Here is a 21,943-nt window from a genome sequence, read left to right as displayed (position 1 = left end):
CCTCTCTCCCCCCTCCCATACACCACTCTGCCTCTCCCCCCCCTCCCATACACCACTCTGCCTCTCTCCCCCTCCCATACACCGCTCTGCCTCTCTCCCGACTCCCTGGTGTTTTGTGAACCTCCGTTGCTGACAGGCACTTTCACTGCAGCTTCATAGAAGCCTCAGCAGAAGTGAAGGGCAGTAACGGAGGCTGTCTGTGCGCATCGTGCAGACCCCCACTGGCTGACAAAGAGGATGATCCTCTGCATGAGACCTCGATTCTCTGTCAGCCGGTGGGGGTAAAAGAACCTCTTTTTATAATCGATAAAAATCGATTCGACTAATCGATAATGAAAATCTTCAATATTATGTCTTGTTTGCACTGGCCATACACCCCCCCGCACACCCGCTCCGCCACACACTCCGCTCGCGGTTTATACTCTCCATATACAGTATAACATTAAGCGTCGGTGTCTCGAGCTCCTCACACGCCGTTCCCTGCACTCTAAGGACCAGAAAATAATATTTTCCGGCTTAAAAACAAAATGAGACGCATTCTGAAATCCACACGTACGGCGACGTTAATAGGGCACGGCGCTGAATTGCTCTCTCCCAAGCGCACGCCGCGGAAATCGTAAAGAAATTGTATTCTTAATAGGCAATTATGGGGACCGGAACAGGAGCCGGCGTCTGACGCAGGGCAGCCGCGTTCCTGATAGATTCGTGCGAGCGAAGCGCCCGGTTCTAATCGTTCGTTTGTATGCGGCTCCCGTACCCATATGTTTCACAATCAGCTCTGATTTAGCTGGGTGCTTTTTCTTATTCCATTCTGCTTTATAAAGGTTGAGTGTTTTTCTTCTAGTATAGGTTATGAAAAACTGTCGTCCCCCCCCCCCAGAGCTACCCGTATTATTATATTTATTTATGGAACTTCCGCAGGTTTCTCCGCCTGGTTCTAGAGTGTAAAATATTCCCGTTTCCACTTTTTTTTTTTTTTACTAACCATGTATCATACACATGGTTGGCCCCCAAAAGTTTCGTATTAAATAAACACCAATATGTTCCATATCATACCAGCACTCACAGTCGGAAAGATTGCGGCCAGTCATTTACACCAACGCTGCTACAGAAAGAAACTTCTACACGAGATTCAGCAAAGCGTTTCATTATAATAAAAATTACCAAAATATGGGTGGCATCGTAAAGGGGAAGAAAATCATATATATACAGTAATATAACCCCCAGCGCTGTATACAGTAATATAACCCCCAGCACTGTATACAGTAATATAACCCCCCAGCGCTGTATACAGTAATTACCCCCCGGCGCTGTATACAGTAATATAACCCTCAGCGCTGTATACAGTAATATAACCCCCCAGCACTGTATACAGTAATATAACCCCCAGCCCTGTATACAGTAATATAACCCCCAGCGCTGTATACAGTAATATAACCCCCAGCCCTGTATACAGTAATATAACCCCCAGCGCTGTATACAGTAATATAACCCCCAGCGCTGTATACAGTAATATAACCCCCAGTGCTGTATACAGTAATAATAACCCCCCAGTGCTGTATACAGTAATATAACCCCCAGCGCTGTATACAGTAATATAACCCCAAGCGCTGTATACAGTAATATAACCCCCAGCGCTGTATACAGTAATAATAACCCCCCCCAGCTCTGTATACAGTAATATAACCCCCAGCGCTGTATACAGTAATAATAACCCCCCCAGGGCTGTATACAGTAATATAACCCCCAGCGCTGTATACAGTAATATAACCCCCCAGCGCTGTATACAGTAATATACCCCCCAGCGCTGTATACAGTAATATAACCCCCAGCGCTGTATACAGTAATATAACCCCCAGGGCTGTATACAGTAATAATAACCCCCCAGCGCTGTATACAGTAATATAACCCCCAGCGCTGTATACAGTAATATACCCCCCAGCTCTGTATACAGTAATATAACCCCCAGCGCTGTATACAGTAATATAACCCCCAGCGCTGTATACAGTAATAATAACCCCCCCAGGGCTGTATACAGTAATATAACCCCCAGCGCTGTATACAGTAATAATAACCCCCCCAGGGCTGTATACAGTAATATAACCCCCAGCACTGTATACAGTAATATAACCCCCAGCGCTGTATACAGTAATATAACCCCCCAGCACTGTATACAGTAATATAACCCCCCAGCACTGTATACAGTAATATAACCCCCAGTGCTGTATACAGTAATATAACCCCCAGCGCTGTATACAGTAATATAACCCCTGAGCGGTGTATACAGTAATATAACCCCCAGCGCTGTATACAGTAATAATAACCCCCCAGCACTGTATACAGTAATATAACACCCCAGCACTGTATACAGTAATATAACCCCCAGCGCTGTATACAGTAATATAACCCCCCAGTGCTGTGTACAGTAATATAACCCCCAGCACTGTATACAGTAATATAACCCCCAGCGCTGTATACAGTAATATAACCCCAGCGCTGTATACAGTAATATAACCCCCCAGCACCGTATACAGTAATATAACCCCCCAGCGCTGTATACAGTAATATAACCCCCAGCGCTGTATACAGTAATATAACCCCCCAGTGCTGTATACAGTAATATAACCCCCCAGCACCGTATACAGTAATATAACCCCCCAGCGCTGTATACAGTAATATAACCCCCAGCACCGTATACAGTAATATAAACCCCCAGCGCTGTATACAGTAATATAACCCCCAGCGCTGTATACAGTAATATAACCCCCCAGCGCTGTATACAGTAACGCTGGCATTGGCAAAAACCTGGTTTTATCTCCTTTTCCTCTATTAAACTTTCTTTATCTGGAGGATCCAATTGTCGTCAGTCATCTGATATTCTGCTCACATTCAGCAAATTTTTTGTGGCAATACTAATAAAGACCTCCATAGAATTTCATTAGTCAAGAGTGTCTGGCTAGGTAATTAAGACTGAGCCATTCTACAGCTTCCTAGTGGATGAGAACGCCTACAAATGGCTAATATGCAGCTGCTTGAAAATATTATTTTATGGGGCAAAAACCACAACTGTTTTGAAGAAGAAATTAAAAAAAGCACAATGTGTTTGAAAACTATTGTTAATCTGATACTAGAAAATGAATTGCTTCCCCTTTAAGTCGCCGTCAATACTGAATAATCCAATTCCTAGTTCTCCAGCCGTGGCCCCTGCACCCCCCAATCGTTCAAACATTTATTAATGTCCCATGCGCCGTCTGTTAGCGGCGTGTCGCTGCGATCTGCTCTTTTTCATGAATATTTCACACGAGATGTATAAATGATGAAGTAGTCCATCGTAATGAAATCTGAGGATTCATACAATACATTATTAAGACTATTTCTTTGCAGAATTTCCTTGGGATAAATTGATGACCCTTTGTGGAGCACGTAAGACAAAGACGAGCTCATCTTTGTTGTTCTCCTTTTTTCCTTTATTAAGAAAATTTGGGGAATTTATTTTGATTTTGAGCAAAGCTACATGTCATCTGCTATACATCCCAAGCATCCTGTTCTCCAGAGGACAGTCCCGATATTATCCCTGTAATCGTTGAGTGAAGCGGAAGGATAACCTCTGACATCATATGCCAACACTCTGCTCCATTCAGCAATGCAGAGACCATGAGTGTGAGGGAGAGCAAGAAACCCCCTCACCCTTCCGAAAGACAAAGGGGCCTTGCATCCATCTTACCCCAGGCCCCACATTGTACCCCATCTTACCCCAAGCACATTGTACCCCATCTTACCCCAAGTCCTCCTTGCTCCGGACTCTGCAACGTCTAAGGACCTCATTCCCGCACAGATCTAATTCCCGCACAGACCTCATTCCCGGCTCTCACGCTGCCACCTGGCGACCTAACGAAGTTGTGCTCCGCGGCCGACATTATATCCCAGGAATGCGGCCTGTGCGGGATGGCCCTTAGACTTTTCTGTCATGGGTTGAGTGTTTCAAGCAGCCAATCAGTGGTAAGAATAGTCGGATTGCCGAGGAGGATGGCAGCTGCAGCTTCTGCTTAAGGTAAGTGCTTTTATTTTTAATAAAACTTTTAAAGAGTGCAGATTATGACGCTCATTAAGTAGCTATGCATTCTTCTTTGGTGACAACAGAAAAGAAACGGCCGCTAAAATAACATTTATTAGCAATGCATTCAAATCAAACTATCTAAGAGAAAATAATAAATAAACTACGAAATAAGTAACGAAATAAAGTATTTCTGCACAGAGGTGTATCGCATTTATATTTATATTGATATGACGAATTTACATAAATAACTAAAAGCATGTTTTCCTTGATGTGAAAGAAACATCTCGTTTTTTGCCCAAAAGTTCCTTGCAACATGTATCTCTTACATTATGAATGTTTGAGGTGCCTTTGAAATGCTCAGTACCCCCCCCCCCCCCGAGTACATTTGGCTACTATGTGTCATTTCCGGCCAAACTGTGCCAATCTTTTCTTCCGACAAAAAAGTAGAACTCGTCACGCCAGGGAAAACCCATCCCCCCCCGATGTATATGACATGAGCGTTGTAATGTAAAAGTCACGGTGCATAGTAACTCCCGAGGAAACATTACTTGATATTTCACCAAACTCCCACAGAAAATGTATTTGATATTTCACCAAACTTCACTTGGCACGGGGCTTACATGTCAGTAGTCTCTGAGAAATGGAAAGATGTCATCAGCCAAGACCTCTCTAAAATGTTGCCCATTCTGCAATCCCCCTTGTTCTTGACCCACATCGGCCTTTTTGACACAAATATGCCGATGTAGTCAGTTTTTTTGCTATCGCTCATCACATTCAATCCACGTAAGCCCACAGAGCATATAATGGAATATGTCACGTTGTTTATTATCACGGCTCAGGGGTGGATCCAGAGCTTGATCTCGGAAGGAGAACTCACACTAACATAACCAAACACTAACACACACACTAACACACCCAGACACCCAACAGTAAAACTCATCCACACAGACACACATTAACATACCCACATCTTCACTAACATACCCACATTCAAACTATCATACGCGCGCGCACACAGTCACAACCCCTAACACACACAATCACACACACTAACATACCCGCATCTACACTAACATTCCCACATTCAAACTATCATACGCGCACACACACACACACACACACTCAGTCACAAACCCCAACACACACAGTCACACACACTAACATACCCGCATCTACACTAACATTCCCACATTCAAGCTAATATACCCGCACACACACACACAGTCACAAACCCTAACACACACAATCACACACACTAACATACCCGCATCTACACTAACATACCCACATTCAAACTATCATACGCGCACACACACACACAGTCACAAACCCTAACACACACAGTCACACACACTAACATACCTGCATCTACACTAACATACCCACATTCAAACTATCATACGCGCACACACACACACACAGTCACAAACCCTAACACACACAGTCACACACACTAACATACCCGCATCTACACTAACATTCCCACATTCAAGCTATCATACACACACACACAGTCACAAACCCTAACACACACAGTCACACACACTAACATACCCGCATCTACACTAACATTCCCACATTCAAGCTATCATACCTACACACACACAGTCACAACCCCTAACACACACAATCACACACACTAAGATGCCCAGGCAAACACATAAGCAGAAACACACACATGCAAAAGCAGGCATACACTAACAATCCCAAACAACTACAGACATACACATTAACAAACACACAAACTAACCAAACTACCCAGACACATACTAACATACACACAGTCCCTGTGACCCCTATGCCCTCCGCCTTGAAATTAGGGGGGATAAGGAGGAAAGTCCTGAATTTCGGTGGGGACACTTGAGCTCTGACAAGACCGAACACAGATACCCCGGCCAGGCAGACAGCGAAAGGATGGAAAGACAGGCAAATGAGTAACAGATGTGCAGATACACAGAGAAGAAGATACCTGGCATAAATTTCACTTCAAAACTGGGCAAGAGATCAGCAAGCACCCCTGTCTTGCCTGAAAGAGACAGAAGAGAGAAAAAGGTACAGATGTTAGTTCAGGAAATAAAAAGAATATATAAGAATAGAACGTCATTCGGGGCACATTCATTTTAATCTGTCAAAATACCCAGTTTTACCCAATTTCGGGAAAGACAAGGCATCTAGGATCACAAAAGGTATCCCGAGAATCCTCGTGCATTAATTATTCTGCCAACATTTAAAAAATGTTTTAACTACAAATTTAACATTCTTCCTACATTCTAAATCATTTGTCAATAAACCCAAACCAAAAAAGACAAAATGTAAAAATATTAGCGATATAGCAGCGGTTCTGCATTATGGAATATGTGTTCAAAAGCAAATTGGATGATACATTTATTTCTATTTCCTTTAAAAGATTATATCGGTCATTCATCATTCTAACCCGCGTTTCTTGAGCAGCTAATGTTGCATCCCTCGGCTACATTAATCAGGATTTTTTTAAGTACCCTTAAAACTGTAGATCCTTTATGACAAAGTCAATGCGGCAATTCACGTGAAATAAGAACTTCAGCTTCATGTATTCATCCTCCACAAACTACGCAATGTTTGAGATTCTATCGCAGTAAGAACTCAGCAGCCAGTAAAGCAAAGAACATTTCCAGGTCATAAATTATTTTTAATTATTATTTCTGATAAGCCAATGGGTTCTCCAGCCCCCTTCAAAATGAAGCTTAGAATTGGGTTGACAGAGCTCCTTATAGGAAGTTAAGCGAGGCGCTGGTAAGCAATTTACTCGTCTCGAGGGGACACCCAGAAGGCCATTCCTCCTCTTCTATCACAGGCTCCTCGTGAATTTGTCAATGTGAAGAAGTAAGAAACTCCTTTCTGTGGCAAAGTTTCAACAGCCATTTGAGTCACGTGTGATGACGTTAATGTTACATGACATCATAAGGCATGTTACATTTCCGGAAATCTTTCGTGTTGGATGTGAAGGAGCTCAACCTGCCAGTTTCTACCCACTTTGTTTTCGTCCAAGTGTGAGCGACCGTGGAAAGGGAATAATTGACGAGGTTTCTGTGGCAGTCTTCACTTTTAGTCTGGTTGATAGGACCCTAGGGGCACAACCGGTCTACCCCGGCCCAGGTCTGGGCTTAGATTGCTTGAGCACCCTTTGACCAGCTGATCAACCTCTACAAAAGATCACAAAATACCATAGCTATCTTGGTCTAGTCCAGTTTTGATAATTCATTGTCAAAGTGAAATCCAAGCATTGCTTTAGTGCTTTAGTAAATAAAATTATAATAATAATAAAAAAATTCTGCTGATTTAACATTAGAATGGTCCAGATTCCAGGGCAGAGCTTCACTTGGGTCTCTGTTGGGCAACAATCGCTATATAATACATCGTTCTTTAGGCAGCAGACATTATCCGCCGTCAGTCCATTTTACAAGCCCAGTTTACAAGCCAAGAGAACTATACCTTAAAATCGGATAATTACATGGCGATACGGGGCTCTTAATTATAAAGAGTGTTGGAAGGATGATTTATTAAAGGTTGATGCTGTAAGAGAAAAGAAATACCGCAGCTTAAAACACAAGACGGTTTACCAGGTGTAATAGATCATGTCATACACACTTGGCCAGCTTCCCTTAAATGCCCAACAGGGAAGGATCAGGCTGACAGCCCGGACAACGTGCAACGTTTGGCACGAGTGACTATTATTGCTCTGTACAGAAAACCGATGTTAATGGTTTCATTTTCATGATGAGTCCTGAATCCAAAAGGTTCCTCAAGGGAAACGAGGGACACTTGTCCACCCGAATGAGACGGAGTTTGATTAGTAGAGACATTGACACCAAGAGGCGTCGTGCAGAGCTTTGAAGGTTCGACGCGATGACAAATGCGATGTTCAACGGCATGGAAATAAAGACAACTGCACATTTTCTTTGCCGTGTCGCTTTCAATAATGAGCTGGAAAATTTAAATATGTCAAGAAACTAGAATAAGGAAGAGACAGGGTCACTCTTTGGGGGAACATCAAAAAATAAAGACATACATGGACCATACCAAGTGTTTGTTTTTTAATTCTGTTGTATTGCTTACATTTGAAACAGGGATTTAATTAATCAATGATTACAAAAATCATTGTGACAAAAAGGTAAATAATATTCTTTGTAAAGTAAGTAAGATTTATCGTGCATTATGGGAAACATCTTTGGGGGAGGGGGGTATGCAAAATATGTACAATTTACAGGTGGAACTATCCTTATATGTAGAGGTCTGTAATTGTAGCTGGGAGAGACTTCTTGGAAGCAGTGGATATGGATATGCATGCTTATACCTCTGTATAATTACTCGGTTGTACACAGAAAGACATTTTTGGACGAGGCTGTGCAAGCTTCAACCTAATGCGTTCGGTGACATTAACCTTCTCGTTGCATCATGAATCACCGGTACGTGTCAAACTCCCACACGCTCTCCGCTCCTTCAGGGCTCGGGAGTTGTGCTCTGCAATAATACCTGAAAATGGCTGTTTCTTAGGGTACTGACCTCAATATTCTTTGGCTCACGAGAAAGAATAAAAAAATGAATGAAAATGCAATAAGTGTGAGAGGATTCTACCATAGAACCAGCGTTCATTAAATGGTAGGCAGCGTCGTATATTCCAGAGATAAGGTAACGGAAACATCAGTTGATTTAATCTTTTGATTGCATGAATATGCAGGTCGGTGACTTCTCCTCCGTGTAGAGCCAAATGATGGGGCAGCGCGGGTCTACAGCTCTATAAAAGAGAGCCGGACAATTTATTTAAAGGGGAAAAAGCCTCATTTGCTGGAAAATGTAATATTTTTTTCTTGAGCATTAAATATGCTGCTATAAACAATAATGTGGTTTAGTATTATAAAGGTTTTTTTTTTATCTGTAACGCCGCTGGGACTCGGTACGGCCAGACAGGCTACCGCTAGCGCTGCGAGGTCCGTAAGACCTTGACTTGTGAGTACCTGTTTAGTGAACCGAACCCGGCTTTGGCTATTAGCTGCTCTACTTATGGGACACCCTCCTGCGGTGTGTGCTCCTGGGTCACGGCACCCATGACATTATCTACTTTTCTTCCAACCACCATAATATTTTTAAAAACTTTAACATCTGAAATTACCAAATGAAAAATATTAAGAATTTCCATTTTGCTTTATGTCTGGTGTGTCTAAAGTAGAAAAATATTTTAAAAGCAACATTTACACCTTGACTGCTTCCTTTACATGCTTCTTTAAGGAGCAGGTATGGCAAACCCTTAATGGGCTGAGCGCTGGGTTATGATGTAATATGATGTAATATCCCGCTACTTAGCAGTAAGGTTGGCAGCTCGGGGGGGGGGGGGGGGGTTGGCTCGAGGTCTCGCCTGGGTCAGAAGAGACATTCTAAGGTAGTTCCTGCGAGAAAATTGGGGTGCGTCTCTCCATCAAGCCTAGGGCAGTGACCCCCATTAAAATACCACTGCTTTACTCGTATTCACTAACATGTTCAAACAGTCAACTTATCTAGGGTCACTAATGGCCCTATGTAAAGAATATGACTTTCAGATATTAAGCTAAGTAGTTTTTAACTTTTTATCTTTTTTTTAACTTGTAACAGCAAATGTAGAATGAAGTAACCAAATCTGTCACATTGATCTTCACTCTATAAAACAGCAAAACACATAATAAAACAGAAATAAAATATTAATAAGAATTATTACTAACATGATTTATTATTTCCGAACATTGTTCTGGACATATAACTAGGGTCCTTCAAATGCTCTTTATATTCAATTCTATAATTGTTATGATCCGGTGGGAAGGAAGAACGATGACTATGCTTAGTAACAATCTTAATCTTAAAGCACATGTCCCTGCTTAGGCGAAACAGCTCCTCTTTGGCTTATGTGACTTTGTCACCTACTAATATCTAATGATGTAACTAAGGTGTTTAGACCTATAACAAAGTTCATGTACACATTCCTGCGACTTTTGGGGCTGTAGAACCCTGTGATACCCTCACATGCAGCAAACATTCTGAGCGCTTAGAAAAGAGGGACTTTAGGGTCCCAACGAGGGACTAGTCCTTCTAAACAGGGACACTTGGGGCTATCATGGGAATGTTTGCAGTACAAGCCTAAGTGGCTTCATGAGAATGATACTTTTCCCATGAGCAATTCTTATTCACTAGTCTAATTTTTCTTCTTCCTCGCAGTCCGATATCACAACCACCTGGCTATCCACCTCTCTAAACCTAATAATAATTATTTCCCTTCAGCGTCATTAGGCTTGTTCCACCGCCATGATCTTATCAGCCTTCGGTTATAGTTATACATCACCCAGCACATAATTATCCCATTATTCTTCCCACCCTCCTTCACCCTACTCAGCAGCACAACTAATTGGATCTGTATCTAATCTGAGACCAGCCCACCATTCAGAATGAATGGGAAATGATTCCTATTCACAGTCTAGGGCACACCGAACAAGCTGGCATCAGGAGGCTTTGTCCTTTCATGGATCACCTGGTGTTGCTTCAGCAGGACATGGGTCTTCTCAAGTCCCTGAGCCAACCGTTGCTAACATCAATTGGTAGCAGTAAATAATATTAGTTAGGCGGTTCAGAGATCTCTAAATGTATTGAGTAATACTCTTGTGGTCTTTGCCTGCTGGTGGCAGACCAGAAATTACAGGCTCTCGTTCCATGACTTATTATATAAATTATTAATGTTGTCTTTATTGGAGTCTCCATGGCCCTTTATTTCATTTGTTGAGATATTGTGTGGTTTAAACCCTTTAACTGATGCACTCCGGTATATTTCATGACTTCAATGTGTTTTGTTGGGCATATCATGAGTCTATAGCTAGTTTCCCCATTGAAGGTCTAGCCCTTGTGGTCTGGATGTAGACTCTAAAGACGTGGTGGATCACTTGACACCGGAGACTCCTGGGATATCCGGACCAGGGAGCTCTGAACGCTCCGTAAACATTGCACATGTTTTCCTGACTGCTCCGCTTAATGATGGTCTAGTAACTCCTGCTCAGTGAATCAAACCACCGTACAGTAATTGTGGTGCATTCAGCTAACGCTCCATCATCATTATCTTGTTCTGAGTGTTGTGCAGACTTAAATTGAGTTTTCAAATTATAGTGTTTGGGGTGGGGGTATATATTGCCGATTCCCATAGCATCTTTTCCAAAAGACATCACGCTTCTGCATAAATCACGTGTCAATGTGACAAGCTCTTCAGAAAATTGTATTAAACAGCGCCAAACTCTAAATGTGCCAATGATCAGAGGAATCTGCCACTATAGCACACTAAATGATTGAGTGTATGTTATTTACTTACAAATTATATTTACGTGCCATTCCAAACTCCAAGGTAGAACCCTCCGAATTTCCACCCCAGTCTGTTGCTTTCCAGCAGATACCCCAGGTTTTAAACATGTCTTTAGGGATTAATAGAGCTTCTCCTAAAATATGTGAAACACTACAGGTTTTTATCTTGTATGGACATACGTACTCATAAACAATGAAAAATAAAACCATGTATACAACAGTATAATGTTGAGCTATACACCAGCTAGCAAACCAGCTACCTCAGTGTATAGGTCAAATTTTCCATCGAATAAAGTGGCAGGTACAGTTTAAAGAAAGTTGCTTGCATTGGCCCTCGTGTGCTGTAGTGTTTGAGATTTTGTAAACATAAGAAAAATAGAGGCAGAAAAATGTTCCTCACCTATTAAGATTGGTAAGCCGATGGTAAAATGTATAGATCAAAAGCTCAGCGCAGACAAATAAATGGAAATACCTTCATTTATTATGGATGAGCATCATGGCAGCTGTGGGCTAATAACTAATCTTTAATAAAACAGATGCACTTTACTGCCTTTTCCGCATAAAATCTCTTACGTGTCTCTGATCCGACTTCTTATATCCTACGGTGTTTGTGCCGTTGCATTCAATTGATGCCTTTGAAATTGGGCTGACTTATTATTACTTATTGATCCAGTGAGGCACAATTAGTAATCGCTTTAACGTGGGGTTTTTTTCTTCTTCTGGATCAACCGCAAGGTACAACTTAATGGACCTGAAGCACCTGAAGTTATTATATTTATATGGAACACATTCTATTATCAGGTCTCCAGGATCCCAAGGAGCCCCCCCGTCCAAATGATAAGCTCAGCACACGTTTCCACTCTCTGATCCAGGTTTAGGTTCTAACACACCACATCTTTCTATTCGTTTTATGTATTTTCTCTCTGATCAGACTTTGCGTTTGAACGCAGAATCTGTATTAGCTCAATAACCGAACCTCTTTCAAGTTTAAACAAACTACGACATTTTCATCTCTAATCAAGGTTTCTTTTGGAATGAATCCCATCTCTACATCTCTCCTTTCTCCATTTTTTTGAACTTTTTTTTTTTTTTTCTGTTTTCTTGTGTGTTTATTTACAGATTTCTATAGATGGTCATATAAAGACAAACTTAACTAGGAAAGAATGAATGTCTGGTCCATAGCTGTTCCAAAGTAGAGTTTATGATGGCCTGGTCTTCAAACCTCCTCAATAATTCATATTTTCTGCCACTTGAACATATATTTGGTCTACTAATGGAAGTATTGAAAGGTCAATATTATGGCAGTCATGACCTTTGGTTGAGTAGGTCTCAAACTGTGGTTCACAGGACCTACTGAGGTGGACCACCAGGCGATACTAAGAACAATACAGAATGTATTTAGGATATGATAGACATTAAGTAGATTTTTAAGCTTTAGCTCCAGACCTGCAGTGCACCGGCCTCCCCCTGTCTGGTTTCTGTGCCAATTTTGGCTGCCTGAAGCCAATCAATGGCAGAAAAGTCATTAGACCCCCTGGAACTCCCACTCAAGCCGGAACTGGTGCTGGCCGAACACATCTCCTGCTAGCCGAACCCCTCCATGCTTTTTCAAGAGGGTAAAAACATTCCTTTAAAGGGGGTGCTTACCTATCATATGCCTTAAAGAACGCTGCAATGTATATTATATTAGCTCCCTATCATTTAACGATCACATTACTGTTAATACCTCCGCTGATGATTGGAACAAATCCTTAATTTTCCTAAAGGAAATCACCAGCTTTTATGGAACTGCTGACATCAGAACACGTTGGACGTTTATAGGACAAATATTGAAATCCCTTGGAGCGTATTATATTTTATTTCGTTCCAAAAGGAGAAAACATTTTTAATGGAAGGCAATCTCGCTCTCATTCGTACGGCTGCCAACAAATTCCCGGATTTGCTCAATGTTCTTCCCGCATTTACTCTCCCTTATCGCGTGTGCCATATTTTAATAATAGGCCATTGGGAAGCCAAGGCTGACCCAGCAGGTCAGATTTTTTTTATTTTTTTTTAATGTGAATGGTTTCCATGACAACTTGGAAGCAAGTAAGGAGGAGTTTTAGAGAGCCAAGTAATTTGCGGTAATTAAAGAGTCGGTTCTTTCGGATGTTCAATGGTTCGCAACAAGTACGACATCGCCCCCCCCCCTGCATTGGAAGGCAATGAAAAGGAACAAAAAAAGGAGGACAAATAAGATGCCGGCCAAGGAGCTGCCATAAGATTTATGGGGAAAGCGTGTTCAGATTAATTCATTCACAGTTGGTTTCTTTGGGAGAAGAGTAAAGTTTTTATGTCCCAAATTCCCCCCCCCTCCTCTTTTGCCCCCATGTTTGTAAATGTTAGAAGGATAACAAAGCGAGAATTCTGAGAGATCAAAGGTTTAACTGTGAACAAGGCCTCTGGAAAGCTGTTACCATAGAAACCCTAGTAACCCAGGACTTTAATGGAAAAACCTCCATTGTCAGCCGCATGCCGCGCGACCCGGCAAAAAAAAAAAAAAAAAGAAGAATAAAAGCGCGGGCGCTCCAAAAAAAAAAAAAACCCAATAGAATTCTAAGCAGGATGAGCGTATGAACGAGAGAAGAGCGATACTCAGTGATTCATACTGAGGCGATGACGACGGGTTGGTGAATATTTTTAGGAGACACAGAAAAAAGAAGAAAAAAAACAATAGGAGCAGAGCTTAGAGCGGTGACAGAATCGATAAATGACGCAGACGTACAATGTTTTTATTGTTGTGCCAGGTCGATGGGAGACGGCTGTCTAACTTCGGGTCCCTGATGGATTGAACGCCAACGTGTAACCATCATTAGGCTGTGCAGAGAGTCATGTCTCATGTCTGGGACCCCACTGGCAAGATCAAACACGTGACTGGTAGCAAAATTCCAATCCTCTACTGTAAACATTTAAAAACAGAAGTGGCACTATTGTAATAGAGTGATAATATGTATCCACGTTATATCATTCTGGTTCGTTTTTGTGTCCCCAAGAATATTAGTTCAGGCAGAATTGGGACAAAATGTGTTTAAATCAGAAGCTGCCACTACTCCCAGTCTCACCCAGTGTGGGCAGAGAAATCCGTGGCCAGTGCACAACAAAATAGGAGCTTTGGGTGTATGACATCACAACCTTACACTTAGCGTCACCAATGAAGTGGACCAATGGGAGCTCTATGGATTAGACTGGAGTCTCAGAGTGAAGCAATGGCTCTCCAGATCACTTTCTTTCTTTTTGCCGCCTGGCAGGGAAGCAATAATTGGCAGCACCCACCCACGCCCAAAAGAGGGAGAGCTCTGGGTAGCCCAATGAGGAGATACCAGCGCTGGACGAGACACAGATCTTTCTCCTTCTCACCAGATCCATGTTTCTAATTATTACTCCTCATCCCCATTAAACGTGAGTATCCAAAAAGCCCATAAATCTGAAGGTCATCCAGTTTGTTCACTCTTGTGCATACAGCTTAAAACCCTGAGATTTGAGTGAGGAAATTGAGTGGCCTCCAAATTTATAGGCTTTTCCGACACTCACGTTTAATGGGGATGAGGAGTAATAATTAGAAACATGGACTTTGATGGCATTTGTGCATCTAACCTGCCCGTTACTTCCTTCTGTAAAATATTAAAATCTTAATTGGCCCTTAATTGGACTTTTTTTTTTTATACACTTAGGAAAGCCATAAGCCTTCCATTTAAAAGTAGGGTACTCCTTAACTCAAGGACGTTGAGGCCATTGGCCAAAGTTCTCTCCCATCTCCTCAAACACCATTACAAAGGCTGCGGGAACAACCTCATCAACAATCAGCAACTTTACAGGGAAGACATCATTTATTGGGGAAGAATAATCATAAAGATCCTTTAAACAGATGTGTATATTGCATCATTATGTACATTTAATAAACAATTAAATGGAGCATGTAATGTTTGATTTGGGCAAAATCACATTTAAATTGCACCGCACTCCTCACCAGCTAAAGAACGATAGATAGAGAGATAGATAGAGATAGATATATTTAGGGAGCTTTTTCTTTAAATGCTTTACTAGTCAAGAAGGCAGTGATATAATTGTTTTTCAGACCTACCACTGATGGCCTCTAACCCAAAGAAACATAAATCGAATTCAACCCATTTTTAGAATTATTTTCTCATATCTGGGTCTGAATTGAGGTTATGGCCTATAAAAGCGGATATTCTGCTTGTCACTTTTGGCACATATTAGATTATATCTCCAAAAGGAATAAAGCACTAGAAAGACGGAAATTTGCGGAGCGGGGATGCATAGCCAGAGCACGTGAAATAAGCTTCAAATTATGTATTAAAAAAAGCGATACAAGTTTACATGTTAAGCAATTTAAATTTGTCTGATTTGACAACATCGCTCATCAGAGTCATTCCTAAAAAAGACAGCTGGGGATTTCTCGAAAACTGGGAGAAATCAGCCCTGACAGCTTTGCATAAAATGGCAATCTTTGTTTAATTAAGTTCTTCTGAAATATTTTTTTTTTTTCTTCAGATCATTTTATTAGAGTTAAAAACGACTCTGGGGGCTTGAAACGTTAGTCTATCCTAATTCTTAAGTTTAATTTAAATGTGATGTGGAATTTTTCTATTATCGTTTCCGCCATGACTAGCAACTCTCTGGATTCGCCCCGGGACAAAGATTTATGGCAGCTGATCGGGGGGGGACCTTTGCACAGTCATTTTTAATCTTCTTTTGGGGGATCTAGCTATTTCTCACCCATTTACACCAACTTCCAACCAATTCCATCCTCTACGCCTCTCCATGGGTTGCCAAGTGTTCCAGTATTGAATGGTTATAAGTATGGCACTAGGGCCGACTCCAACAGTTTCTCCCCCCAAGCAATGTGGCAAATGATTTTTCCAATTGGCTAGGCCATACCTCCAAAATTCTCAGAATCGCCAGCATGGGGCACTTTGGGTTCCCTCCATCCGTCTTTCCTCCCCATGACGCCCCTGTTTTCTAGGAGCCCAGAATGTTAGCTGGGTATGAGTGTTCTATAGCCCTAAAATTCATAAGAAGGCCTCAAAATCATATAAAAAGTCTTGGTAAAGTGCTACGTGTCTAACCGCACACCCTAAACTAAGGTGCCCCCCCCCCCGGCCATTTGGAATGTTGTGAAGTAGTCACGTTTTTAAGAAAGCTTAAATTCTCATTCAACAGCATCGCCCAAAGTACGTCAAGAATCAATAGTTGGCTGCAGTTACGAGAACTATTCTCATCGTTCCGTTCTGAAAGCTTTCTGCATCGCAGGCTTGCTTCTTATCGGATTCATTCTTCTCCGTCTTATGACACTGACTAATGATAGTTTAACTCAGACCTGACGGCTAAACCGTACGGCGGAACACGTCCACTTGAAGAATGAATTTAAATTGCATCTACTCGCTGCCTTGCTTTTATTCAGGATATTACTATTATTTCAACCTCCCAAAATATCATGAATAAAAAAAAGAGGATCCTTTCTTCTTACATGAGTAAAGGCCCCACAAGGACTTCCAAATTGAACCCCACAAAGTTCTAGGCTGGGCCACCCCCCTATACCACACCTGATTTGGGCACCTGCCAGGAAGCGATTCCCAATCACTTGGGTTTTGTTGATCCCCATTCTATACACAGTATTGTTACTTTTTGGGCTGTAGAACGTCTATAAAAAATAGATTAAAATAAGATATATATACAAACAGCCATATATCTATAACCGTATATTGTAATAAATGTATTATTGCTGTGAACAGAATACACCGGAGATCGCATTGATTGTTTTATCTTCAATGCCATTCCCGCACGTTCCTTTGGCGCTTTCCACCTGCTCCAATTATGCCGCATTGTTATGGGAGCCACTTGTCAGCGATCTTAAAGAATCCGTATTCTCAGTGCCCACAAAATAAGACACAATGAGGTTTGTATGCTGCAGTGCACAGGTTATTACATCCGCCATTAAAATACACCAAGTAGGCACTTTTATATCTCCCGGTAATTACATTCAATTCCTTTTATTCATTTTTTTTATTATTATTTTTGGAAGTGTAAGCAGAAAGTTGGGTGGACAATGTATAGAAATTGAAAATCATTGGGACTGTTCCTTTAAAGAAATAATAAAGGCAAAATATGATATAGTGTGATGGAAATGCCTGCTTTACATGGTTTTTATATGGAAGAAGACTTTCTCCCACCCCAGCCCCAAGCAATGTGTCTTCATTTTTTTCTCTATTAAAACCTAATATTTAGGTCCTTTCTGACCTCCTTTCATTACTTCTTTGTTCTTCACCCATTTGTTACACATATTTCTCACTTAATTTGTGTGAAAACTAGGTTAATTTTTACAAATGACAAATCCTGGTGAGTTATGGACTCTACATGGATGTAGATTATACGCTGCAAGCCAGGTCCAGCTGCTCTAAACATCGTAACCAACAAAATCCTCATAAAAGAGAACGGAAGAACCTGCTGATCAGCTATTGGAAGGTATCGCTGTTTTACTACAGAGCCCAGGCTCTTCAGGAATAAGCAGAATAGAAATCACTATTACTGTATTTGCTCGATTATTAGACAAGGTTTTTTAGGAAGACTGAATAACATAGAGCAAAAGAGGCAGCTGCTCGGTGAGCCCGCAACAACCATGGTTGCAGGAGACGCAACTGTGACTGGGCTCACCACTCTAGGGGCCAGGGCAACCCCTGCAACCACTTCCACAAGAGTCCACTGCTTATGTCCGTGCAAACATTGCACAGGCAGGCTATTTGGAGGCAAAGATGGCACAGGGAGGCTGTTTGGGGGCAAAGATGACACAGGGAGGCTGTTTTAAGGCATCGACAGGCTGTTTGGTGGCAAAGATGGCAAGGCCTATCTGCGTGCTGGGCAGGTCCTGTGGATGCAATCTGGGTGCCAGGGCTGGCCTTTGGGGTGTGCGACCCGTGATCTATGATTTAGGGCTTCCATGCATTATTTATTTGATCTATACCTTCAATGCTGAGTTTGTATGTGATTAACAGTTGATCTATAACTGTAAGGCTGGGTTTGTGTGTTAATCAATTGATCAATAGCTCCAAAGCTGTGTTTCTGTATGTTATTTGATCTATACCTGAACTACAAAGAAAGGAATGGCACTGTGAAGAAGGGGGCAAAAGGGGCTCTGGAGTGGCCCACACAGGGTACCTGAACACCTAAAGCCGGTCACTCGCCAGACCCTCACCATCAGCATAGTATTCTTTCCTGCCCTGCTCGTGGGGCGTGACGACATCTCACGTCAGGGTCAGAAGGAGAGAAGACCACACTTACTCTGACAGTCTCCTCCTAATCTGCAGAGGAAGTGTAACAAGTACTTTTGGAGGTTTTTTTTGTGGGTTTTTTCTTTGGTGTTGGAGTGAAGGGCGTGATTGTATGCCAGGGAACGCTTGCTCAGGGTCAATCAATATTAAACGTGGCCCTGGATAACAATTATTATAAAAAAAAGAGTAGCAATGAATATCATTTTTATAAACATTTAAATATAAATCTGTTTACAGGCTGGTGCAAAAAGACATTTAATATTTATTATATATGCTGGACATCCAAGTTCTGCTTCGGTACCCCGACCTTGGCGGGAACACGCAGATGGTTCAATAATCAACCATAAATATTTATATTCCACAAATCAAGACACCTACAGAGATTACAACTTTGATTTTTCTGTACACGTTGTTTGGTTGTTGATGATTGCTGAGAACTTTGATTCCCGGGCAGTATAATTAGTTTGAACAGTTCCCAAATTTATAGACCGGCACAAATATTGCCTGCGCAGGCATCACATGCCCAGCTCCTTGAAGATGTTTTATATACATTTAGCTTTTTTTTTTTGTAATCTTCAAGCCTAGCTAAGCGCTGAAATAATGGACAAATTAGTCTTTTGTGGCTTAGAATATTATCGTTATACCTACAAACTTTGTATCTACTCCATGACAGGCGCATCGTCCAGTTAGGGCTAAAGGAACCGATAAAAACCCCCCAAACATAGACCAAATAATTGAGACCACACCATATATGTTGGAAAAAATATTGTCCACAGCTTTATTATAACCACAGAATTAAATATAATATATATATATATGATATAAACATACCAAAACATAACAATAAGTCATTGTCCAAACAAGATAACAATGAAAACCCCTTACACATTCCCACCTGTCAAAACACATAGACAATGACCCCCAAGATAACAGATCTAACAATAAACATCACCATACCTTTAAGGTACAATACCTTACCAAACCAACAGTAGGGGCATACCGTGACACCCCTACACCCCCAGGTTCTGAGCCACAGACCAGCTCGAAACCTACCATACCAACCAACACCACCAACCAATCAACCCAAATTAACCGAAACATCCCAATTATACCCCGCCTAACCAAACCGGCACCTCCGCTGTGACAAAGCGAAGCCAGAAGAAAAACAAAAATATAGGGAGGGAGGGTGGGACAAAAGCAGGTAAGTGGCTCAAATTAAAAGTGACCGTTATCTAAAATGTCCGCCCATTTATAGCACCCGATAAGCCCCACCTACTAAACCCTGCAACCAACCCCAAAACTAGAGGCATAACACCAGCCCTCCTCCTAGCTCTGTCAAGGCCTGCTCCGCTAAGCTGCGCTGCTCCTCTGGCCACAGGACAAAGGGGGATACTGGGTAGTTTGGAGTTCATTTAGAAGCGCGTAGATTGTGTGTGTCTTAGACATACTAAGTTAAAACACAATGTTGCCTGTGCACAGTATTTTTATCCCGGGACAGACCGGAATTTGATTGGACAGAACCCAGAAATTCTGGACTGTTGGCAGGTATGCACTAGGCATCTCTGGATGGGAGGGCAGGTAACTGGCATCATCCATTTCCTACAAGGTTGTACCCATTTGCCCACTCGTGCATCACCAAGACCTTCTGACCCAGCTCTTCCCCCTTACAGCATCTATACGGTAGTTGGAGACCCCTGGGCCGTTTCGTATGGGGCATTTCCACGTTTGCTTACAAAAATCATTGACCTGTGGTACAATGGAGCTAAATATAATTGCCTGTTGTGTATTATAACAGGTGTAAGAGGGTAGTAGGTAAGTGGAACAGCCTCCCAGTTGAGGTGGTAGAGGGGAATACAGTGAGGGTATTAAACATGCATGGGATAGGCATATGGCTCCTGCATCTAAGACGAAACCAACGACTGGTTAAGGTTTGCATCAGTGAAAATGGTCTGATCTGCCGGCAGATTCTATGTTTCTATGTGTAATAACCATGCAGACGGGTAGATTAATTTGTGCCGTATTATAAATTGACTTCACCCGTTTGGGATTTAACTGAATATTTAAATCTATCATATAGATAGTTCCCGTTTCTGTAATAAAAGTAAAGTCTTTATACCTTCTTTGTTTTTTTTAAATGACAGTTCCCCTTTAAGGCAGACAGCAATGCGGCATGAATCTTTTTGCCGTGCTCAACTCTATCTCCTCCAGGAGGCAGCAATACGATTTTTGACTGCTGAACAGATTATGTATAATTAATTTACCTGTCTATCTCAGGATGTGTAGAAGCAGGTTTGATTAATAACATAATCTCCAGGTCTATAGAGAACCAAAAGATTCATAAATCAATGTTTAAAAGGGGATAGAGATGTAAGAGACCCCCGATCATATCCACCCTCATCAATCAGGGAAGGGCCAACTGTCACTGCAAACTGTTATTGTATTACAACTCACCCTAAATCTAAAAGCAGCAGGGCCATGGAGATTTGTTACGCCTCGTCTTATATTAGAGGTCAAATAGAGGTCTGACTATAAGACTAAGATCGAGATCCCCACAGCGCTGCAGGGGACCTGAATCCTCCTCTCTGGCAGCTGGTGGACGTCTGCGTGATGCATGCAGACAACCTCCGTTGCTGCCCGGCACTTCTGCCTGGGGCTTCTATGACAGAGTGCCGGCGTGACATGACCTTATGGTGCGCCACCACAGAAGCCCAGGCGGAAGTGCCGGGTAGCAGCGGAGGTTGTCTACACGCATCATGCAGATGTTCACCGGCTGCCTCCACTAGACACCAGGGGGACAAATCTGGGGAGGCATTGGTAAGACTACGGGGGGGCAGAGTGACATATCGGGGGGGCAGAGTGGCATATCAGGGGGGCAAAGTGGTATATCAGGGGGGCATAAGGCATATCTAGGGGGCAGAGTGGCATATCGAGGAACGGACTTCATTAGCATGGCCATAAAGCATCAGCTCAGTGTGGTGTTTGAGCAGAAAAAGTCACCAAATATATCATGTGACTGACAACAATAGTAGTTTATTGGAAAAAATTAGAGAGAAAAAACAAAAACATTTTCTTTCAATGCTCACCTACAATACAGTATCTGGCGCTGGGTTTAAAGTACTTGTCTTTCCCCGGGACTTCCCAGAGTACGCAAGTCCCTGGAAGATATGTGAACAAATACAGCGGAACTCACGCTGTTATTAAGTACATGTCACCA

At 42.1% G+C, this 21,943-nt stretch overlaps 1 protein-coding gene across 1 annotated transcript in view; it reads right to left on the bottom strand.

Moving 5' to 3' along the window:
- Positions 1–21,943, bottom strand: part of LOC149281424 (immunoglobulin-like domain-containing receptor 2) — a 66,549-nt gene that overhangs the window by 19,396 nt on the left and 25,210 nt on the right. The window contains exon 4 of the mRNA XM_089499284.1: positions 6,027–6,083. Coding sequence (XP_089355410.1) covers positions 6,027–6,083 — 57 coding nt within the window. The remainder of the gene's footprint in view (positions 1–6,026; positions 6,084–21,943) is intronic.

This window comes from Sceloporus occidentalis, unplaced genomic scaffold (assembly GCF_023333645.1).
Source record: "Sceloporus occidentalis isolate IW3139 unplaced genomic scaffold, rSceOcc1.0.p SCAF_132, whole genome shotgun sequence".
Taxonomy (NCBI): Eukaryota; Metazoa; Chordata; class Lepidosauria; order Squamata; family Phrynosomatidae; genus Sceloporus; species Sceloporus occidentalis.
This window is presented reverse-complemented; position numbering and strand designations above follow the sequence as displayed.